The sequence below is a fragment of the Corvus brachyrhynchos genome, unplaced genomic scaffold (genome assembly GCF_000691975.1).
Source record: "Corvus brachyrhynchos isolate BGI_N302 unplaced genomic scaffold, ASM69197v1 scaffold310, whole genome shotgun sequence".
NCBI lineage: Eukaryota > Metazoa > Chordata > Aves > Passeriformes > Corvidae > Corvus > Corvus brachyrhynchos.
Genome location: NW_008236213.1, coordinates 711,229 through 720,043, shown reverse-complemented (window position 1 = coordinate 720,043; position 8,815 = coordinate 711,229). Strand labels below are relative to the sequence as shown.

Here is an 8,815-nt window from a genome sequence, read left to right as displayed (position 1 = left end):
AGGCAGCGCGGCCTTCCTTACCTGTTATACCGGCAGTGGCAAAGAGCCTGCTCGGAGCTGGAAGGAAATAACTGTTACCTAATTCCTGGGAAGAGTTTCCCGCTTTCTCCTTGAAGCAGTTCTTAGTCAGGATAGAATTCATGGGAAGGCATGGGAGGAAGATGAGGCATTAACCTGACAGAACTTGTGTTTTGCGGGAAGGGGCGTGTTTTGGCCTTTATTATAGGTGGTTGTTTTCTTCCTGCAGGCTGAAGAACAGCAGTTTTTCTGCAGAGCAGTCTTCCCTTAATCAGAGGCAGGCTCAGTGCAGCAGTGGTGAGTTTTTTCTCCAGTTTGTTGCCTTAGAAGACAGCAGTGTGTGTAAAATAAAAGAACGAGGCCCTAAATGCAATAGTGATGCTGCTTCCCACTTAAGCTTCCATGTGCCTTGCTTCCCATGTCTCATACATGAAGTCATGTCTGTAACGTATTTAACATGGGTTTTAAATTAGCCCACAGAACACATCAGCAAAATGCTGCCAAATTAAAATTATATTCATAATATATAAGATACACCTCAGATTTTGCAAATAGTGTGTTACTTACGGAGTTTGGTTTCTTGAAACTTCATGGCAACACCGTTTGTCACTGCTCTCTGTTTTTCTTCTCTCATTGTTTCTTTGTACTGTCCTCATCAAGGCCATTTACTGTAATGCTTATAAATGATAAAATAAAGGTTTTTGTCACCCATCCTTTACCCATAACATTTTGAAACTGTATCATCAGAAGTGGGGTTTAACTGTAGTTAAAATGAAAAGGTTTAAACCTGTTCCAGAGCGTGAGGGCTGACTGCAACTTGCATTTCCGTCTCAGCTGTTGGGCACTAATTTGTTCTTAAGTGGTCTGTCAGGTCTTTTTGAAAATCTGTTAAATTAGGTAAATTAAGAAGTCAAGGGAATGAGATCGACCTTGTAGTATTGGTCATCCTAGAAATTTACTATTAAACTTTAAAAATATCCGTACGTTGTCTCTGTATCCATTTGGCTTTTCCTATGTCATCAGTACTGAACCCTGAAAGTGACAGAGTATTTTCTGAGTTAATCCTTGGAATTGTCTCACTCATTTCTTTACTGCCTGTTTTTTCTGTTGGGAATTTTTGGTCACTTTGGTGGTTTTTGTTTAATGTGAAAGGTCATTCTTCTCCTCACAATTTTTAACATAATCTGATCAACTTTCCTTAACGTTGTCAGCCGTCCTTGCTGCTGTCTTGTGTTACCATGTTCCTCATTGTTCATTGTATTCTTCATGTCTTCTGCATGCTTTTTAGGTTTTAGTTTCAATGTTAAATTCTTGTAAAAATGAAATTTTGGAAATTATACTCCTTGATTTCTGTCACTAACAGTATGGGAAAAAACCACCTCTGACTCTTTCCTGCTCAGACATTTTTATTTGTCTTCTTTACTGTGGCTTAAATTGGGCAAACTATAGATAGCCTGGTTCAATTACATGAAGTAAAATTAATATGTAGGTTTTGAAAAATCTTTGTGACATTTAGCATTAGTCATTGTGATGGTTTTGACGATTGCTGTAGTTGTTAGTGAGTTTAAGTTGTACCTTCAATAACCAGGATAGTATTAGTTCATTTGGGTTCACTCCTCAGAAGGAGTACTAGCATGTGGCATGATTGATACAGATACTGGAATGCTAGAAAAGAGATTCATGGAAAAGCTTGTACAGGGTTGGAGAGACATCAGTGTAACTACCAACTTTTCCTGAAGGTGACAGTATACTTGCTAACGTATCAAATCTGTGTGACTGTGAATGCCAGCATTTGTGTTACTCATTTCGGGAGTTCTTGTGGCTTTTCAGCATGGAACCTTTGTTTTTCCTGTTTTCCTTGAAACAAATGTGCTGTAAAAGACAGTCGTAAGTTTCTACTTGAGCCTTCTAAGCTGCCGGGTGTAGCAGGGTGTTGTTCATTAGTTGTATAATCTGCTGGTAAGATGCAGGAAGTCCTCTTTGTAAGCGCTGTTCAGGGAGTTAGTTTTAAGTGTCCTCAGGTTCCACTGTCTTAAGCAAGTCCTCAAACTCTCCTCACAGTTAATTTGCTTTAGACCACAGACTGTCCTAGTAGCTCTGGTGTCTCTCCAGTTTTTTCCTTCTTGAACTGAGGAAAGGGGGAACTGTGAGAACCATGCTGGAAATGGTGTTCTAGAAGCAGTCTCAGACACTGTGTGAAGAAAGATAATGACATCCACAGAGCCATTTGTGCTCTTGAAGTAGCCCAGCATGTGTTTGCACTATGATCAGGGAGAGCACACTGTATTTTGTGTAATAAGTTTACTGCTTTGTCTCCTGATTTCGTGAAATCTTAACTGAATTTATTCTTGCGTCTTCTTACAGTGGGAAAGAATTTATTGAATTCTTAACAAAAGAGAACAAAAATACACAGAATTAATTGTCTGGATAGGAGTGAGTTGTTATACCGCGTTCTCTCAGAAAAAGTGAAGTATGGAGACGTTTAGTGGTGAAATCCTTCGTTTTGTATCCCTTCAGATGTTTAGCAGTCACCAATTTCTTTTCATAGTGATGCCATGATGATTTTTTGCCTTTTATTTTTATATACCTTTATGTATCCTCAGTATTCTTAACATGCATATTTGTAATTCTTTAAGCCTGATATCTTAGCATAGTCCTGGTATTCTGCTAGGCCAGAAGACCAAACACCCTGAAGGCCTCGTAGTTGGAGGCTGGAAAGCCTTACGCTATCTTGAGAAACCAAGGCCGTCTCTAGAACATATTCTGTAAACTAGGATTAAGCCCATCTGGGGGGAGATGCTTTAGAATAGGGAGATGTCACTCCATCCATTTAAGCCTCTCATTGGGGTATCTTCGTCAGATATGCTAATTTGTAAGGTCTATAAAATTGTATACACAATATACGTGGGTGTGCATTTTGGCGTATTCCACCTTGATGAACTGTTGCACTGTTGGGATCCTTATTAAATACTGAGGTAAAAACCCTTTTATCCCTTAGCCATCTCTGGCTCTTAGTTGTAGGAGCAGGGAAAAGGCATCAATAGCTGATGCGATTTTAAAATTAGGATATATTTTAGTGTGATGGGAAAAGTACCTAGAAACTTCTTTGTCTGTATGAAAAGCATTGACTGTTCAGGAAAAACATTAAACTGGCACGGCTAGTATAAAACTAGAACATTTAAGACATGGCTAGTATAAAACTAGAACATTTAAGACACTTGAAATATTCTTGGAAGTAAAACATGTTTGCAGATACCTCCTTAGAAAGGGAATTAAAGAGTAAAGAATAGAACAGAAATGAGACTTGGGTTTTTGCCACTTAAAGGAGATAAAGGAGTTTGAAAGTGGGAAGGGAAGTGCAGAACATTGGATGATAATGATGAGGAACTGGTATTGGTATTTGTGACCGTCGCTGAAGCCACTAACTCATTGTGCTAAGGGGTGGCATTTGATGTGTTTATATTCTAGGTGCAACTGTGTTTGGTTTTTTTTCCTGCCAGCTGAGACTTGAGAGTATGTCATTGTCTAGTTCAGTACTGTTGTATCCAGTGGGATCTTGGAGAGCAGCTTTTTCTTGTTCTGTGTGGATATTCTCTTTATCCTTTTGCAAGCCGGAATTCTGGCATGACAATATAGTCATGCCAGGGTTTGCAGCTGACAGCATTGAACACTTTCTGGTGAAAGGGATTTCCTTCCTTCCAAAATGAATGTGTGCAGTTTGGTTATCGTAGCAATGGATGTGGACCACATAAAAGCAGGAGAAAGCAGCCAACATTCCTGATATTGTTCAGTGTTTGTTGTGAAGACGCAGTCTGACATTAGTAAGTAAAAAAGGGAATTGATACCTTTACTCAGTAATCAAACGTGGAAATTCTGGCTGTTGTGACACGAATGCAGACCTTGCCTTCCTTCTAGAGTTTGTTGTTTATAAGGTTGACAGACTGCCAAAAATTCTATACATGCATCATGTCTCTGAAAGTACCCAAAAGACAACAGCTTAATTAATTAAATTAAATTAATACTCACATCCTCAGTTTCATCTCTAGGACAGTCTTGAAAAAATAGCTCAGTAGTGAGTAAAGCTGTAGAAGTCCCCATAAGCTATGGAGAAAGTCCTTGTCCCTGTCATTTAACCAATCTATGGGGTAACCTATGTCCCTTTGCCTTTCCTGTGCAACAGCGAAGTCAGATATATAAGAGGTGAAGATCGTCTCTATCCCATATATTAGAGCCCATATTCATAGCCGTTGCAGTTCTGTGGAGTCTAAGAGCATCTGTATATCCTCTGCGTAAATTAGGTCTGAAGAGCCCTGGTTCATCGGTTAAAAAAGAAAAAAATGAGGGCAGTGTGAGGGGATCACAACAAGCTAAGATTGGAGAGATAGATCTGGCTTTAAACTCCTGAAGTACAGCTATGTCTGTCTGCAGGAATAAATTTCACACATGCATCTGTACATGACAGTAATTAAAACTGTATTTTGAGCAGGTCCTGCTGAGATAGGAGCTAGTGCCCTCCTTGAGTCAATCGTCTTTAGAGGGAGCATGCAGAGAGTAACTTCCCCATAGAAATCATGAGAAGGGAAGGTAAGGACTTTGTCAGAGTTGAGATTATGTGCTAGGACCTGAGTCTGTAATGGCTTGACATAGTTGAAAGTCACGTATTCCTCCTTGCTCCCATAGTGTCCTCTGGTGTCCGTGGAACAGCGTGCTCAGATGGCTTGACTTCTTGGCTTGTTTGGGTTTTTTTGTTGTGTGTGCCTCCAGTATCCCGTCCCTGCCTTTTGCCCTTTGGTGGGCAATTATGGCTCAGTCACAATGTGTAAGTTTGTTCTAAGTTTACATCACATTTTGACGAGCATGATATAAAAGCTGCTTGCTGTTCTGTCTGCTTTTTTATGCCTAGCATGTTTACCTGTCTAGCAATGTGGTGTGAAAATGATTGGAAATCTTGATCCAACCAAAACCTGCGTTTTTCCCAGTCCTTCCATCTTCAGGTATTTAAGGGGTACAGGGAGAAGCAGAGGGTTACATTATTTATTTTGGTGACCATAGCTCTTTGTTTTAGCTTAACTTATTTGTAGCTAGGTTGAATTGCAAATTTGAGTTTTGTGCAGTAGGGATTGATTCAAAATAGGTTTTTGAAATTTTTTTATTTTTTTTTTTTTTTCTGTTTTTTTAAAAATAGAAATTAATTGTACATGTAAGACTAGCGACTTTCTATAATAAAACAAACTGTTCAGAGGAATTTTTTGAAAGTAGAAGCAATAGACAGCTTTCTGTTCTAATGATAGATGTGCAATTGACTTTGCAAAATCCCAGTCATAATGAAGCATTGTTACCTTTTTTGCATTTCTGCCATTTGTATTTGCTACACATTTATTAGCTGTTTTCCAGTTAATTTTTTGCTATCCAAATCATACAGAATATACCACTTACTTAAATATTTTACAGTATTTATAAACTTTATCTAAAAGTTGACTCATCTTCAGGGAGGTTATTAGTTTTTAGTTCAGTTTTGCTATTTGGCTTGTGACAGCCTCATCCAATATTGTGTGAGGACTGTTGTTTGCATGGGATCAAAAAGCAACTGTGCAAATTCATCGAAGACTAAATCTTGACGGCTGTTAAATTCCCTGCCTCTTAATAGAAAATCCTCGAACCAGAGTTGTCTGGATGATGGGCTAGAATTGCTTGGAAATGTCCTGACCTGGGTATCTGCTGTGGTTTTGACAGAGAAAGAACATTGGGTTAAATTAATTTTTGTTCTGACCCACTAAGCTTAGTTTGATTTTTCTTGAGGTTTTTTTGGAGCAACAGTAGCTGCTCCAGTTTTTACATGCAAATACAAACCTTTTCAAGAATGAGAAACATTAACTAAAAGAAAGAGAATATTTACTTTGATTTTTGTTGTTGTTTGTTGTTGTCTTTAGAACTGCTGGCTAATCATTTTGAAATAAGAAACTGCAAAAAAAAGTCACCTATTTTTTGTGCTTGCATTCTACTAACTTAAATGTTTTCTAATGGGGACTGTTCTAGATGAAGTATATAAGTTCTCAATAGAAGCAAAAGCCTTCGGGTTTTTCCTCCCCCTTCTTAAGCACGTTATCCCAGAGGTGCTACCACTCTTGCTGATGGGTTCAGCCTTGGTCAGTGGCAGGTGTGTCTTGGAGCCAGCTGGCACTGCCTCTGTCAGACATGGGGAAGGCTTCTTGCAGCTGTTCACAGAAGACATCCCTGTAGCACCGCTCCCCCCTGCTTCTGCTACCAAAACCTCTGCACAAGTGGTTAAAGCAGAAAGATTAAAAGATTCTTCACATGGGAAGTGTAAAGCAGAGATGGAGTCACCTGTTCAATTTTCCTGTAAAGAGAGAGGTGATTTTGTGTTTCATGGGTTTGTAAATAGCCTTTCTTTAACCTTAGGACCTTCAAATTTTAGTCATCTTTTGTTGAGGATGATCGGAGATTTGGAGATGAAGAATTTTTTTTTAGGGGTGTTTAATTTTTTTGAATTGTGCATTGCTATTACCGGTATTAAAGGTCTTCAATATTTTGGTTGGTTTTGTTGTTAAGGTGATTTCTTTAAAAAAATCAAAATTTTAAACCTATATCAGAATAAATCTCGTTTCTCCCACTTCCTTACCATTACTGTAAAAATTTTAATCTTGATCTTCTTCCTGAGGAGAGAGAAATAAACCTTTTTTTCCCCATTAAATAAAAGTAAGTCGTAGAGTCATTTAGGTTGGAAAAGACCTCCAAGATGGAGTTCAGCCTTTGACCAATCACCATCTTGTCATCTACACCACAGCACTAAGTTCGACATCCAGTCATTTCCAGGGATGACAACTCCACGGCTTCCCTGGGCAGCTCATTCCAACGCTTAACAATCCTTTCCGTGAAGAAATTCTTGATGCGCCACCTGAACCTCCTCCTCTTTTCTCTTTGAAGAGAAGCTGTTCTTTGTTGTTTATTTAGAAAACTTAAGTATATGAATATTTAACTGTGTATGTGTTGTTAAAAGTTAGCATAGGCTTTAAACAGTCTTTTTTATAAGCAGAAGACAGACTTCATAGTTTCTTTTATATATGTGTCTTTTTCTTCTTGTGCCGTTGTTTCTGTGGTCATTATAAATGTAATCTCTGTCATCTGGAGAGCAGTGTTTTGTTTTGTCTTCATAGAGTACAAGAGTGTATAAGGATGTATATACATTGGAAATTTGGTAGTACACATTCATAGTTCAGTGGTTAGTATTTGTGTGCTAAATAAGAAGGAAACCAAATATGTTGAGAAAAATTCTGTTTCATATAGGATTAATTGTGAGACTTAATTCTTTCTTTTTTAATTGATACAAGTTGTTTCAATGAATTTGAATTACAGAATTTAATTATCTAAATGTGTAATTTTCTCTCTTGAGGGAAAAATAAAATGCAAAACTGTTAATAATCTGCATCTTTGCCTTTCAGACAACCCGATGGTTTACTCTGCTTACAGCTGAATAATCATCTCTAGTTGCAGTTTTGCTCTTAGTTGCTGTGCTTCACAAGAGAGGTAACTGTTTTACAATCAAAATACTTCCTGCAGTTCCTCAAATCTAGTAAATATGCTTGTAATGATAGATTTAATGCTTGCTTCTTTTGCTGAGAGATTTCTGAAAGCAAATAGTTCTATCCCTGTACCTCAGCACTGCCTGTGAGTGGGTGTCATGCTATCTTTACAGTGTGTAGTCTAATGAAAAATGAGTGTAGGGTGTTCAGATAATATGAATGGAAAATACCTGTCTATATTCGCTGGTTTTTTCTCCTTAAGTGTTTTTTCTCCTTTTTAAATGTTTTCAGATTTTCATGGATCTCAACAGTGCTAGCACTGTTGTTTTGCAAGTCCTGACTCAAGCTACTAGCCAAGATACTGCAGTGTTGAAGCCGGCTGAGGAACAACTGAAGCAGTGGGAGACACAGCCAGGTTTTTATTCAGTCTTGTTGGTAAGATACAGTGGAAACGTGCGTCTAAGTAAACTTTGAATAATTTCAAGTACTGCTCTCTAGAACACAGTTGAACCATGACCTCTGGTTGAGGGAAGCCCTGAGTTTTCATGGTCCAGCCACTAGCATCCTTATGCTGAAGGATATGATAGGTAGGATATGACAGTGGTAGGCATTGTCATCACTATGTCTCAAAGCAAGCTCTTTTCCCAGCCATTCAGAAGGTGGAAATCCAACCTCTAGCAGTATGAGTGGGCTGTGGTGCTAAATCTTTTATTGGCCTGTTGTGAGTTGTATATGGTAGAAGGCCAAGATGGCCGTTATAAAAGGAATTGCCTTTACTGCCTCAGGAGGCAGGGACCCTTCTATATACCAAGGCAGCAATCACCTTTTCTTTTTTGTGGAGGTGATGCTTTACGAACATTTTAATAGAAGTTCCCTCATGCTTTCCATTGTGCTGTTTTATACCTCTCTGGGGTTGCTTTCCTTTTTGTTACTGGAGAGAAACTCTCAGGCAGATTAGCTGACATGGCTGTGGTAGTAAGATCCTGGAATGGGGAAGGTGAGTACTTCCAAAAGTATTTTAACTGTTGGTGAAATGGATGCATTGATATGGTCAGAATGATGACAACACAGTCAAAAAAGAAACCACTGTTTCGGTAAAGACACTTAAAGCTGACAGTATTGTTATTCTCAATATCTGTGCATATGTTTATAATAGTCTTAAAAACACAAATAAAATGCTTTTTCTAGAAATGTCTGCCCTCAGTGCATAGATTGAATGATTCGTAGAGTGACATGTTCTGTTCTCTGTAGATCCT

At 38.4% G+C, this 8,815-nt stretch overlaps 2 protein-coding genes across 2 annotated transcripts in view; one reads left to right on the top strand and one right to left on the bottom strand.

The window, feature by feature from the left end:
* The window catches only part of DIMT1 (DIM1 dimethyladenosine transferase 1 homolog), a 10,583-nt gene extending 9,297 nt beyond the window's left edge, over positions 1-1,286 (bottom strand). The window contains exon 1 of the mRNA XM_008643177.2: positions 1,188-1,286. Coding sequence (XP_008641399.1) covers positions 1,188-1,286 — 99 coding nt within the window. The remainder of the gene's footprint in view (positions 1-1,187) is intronic.
* IPO11 (importin 11) overlaps positions 76-8,815 on the top strand; it is an 81,661-nt gene continuing 72,921 nt past the window's right edge. The window contains 5 exon segments of the mRNA XM_017743798.1: positions 76-315; positions 4,505-4,602; positions 4,699-4,837; positions 7,479-7,563; positions 7,851-7,994. Coding sequence (XP_017599287.1) covers positions 7,857-7,994 — 138 coding nt within the window. The 5' untranslated portion in view covers positions 76-315; positions 4,505-4,602; positions 4,699-4,837; positions 7,479-7,563; positions 7,851-7,856.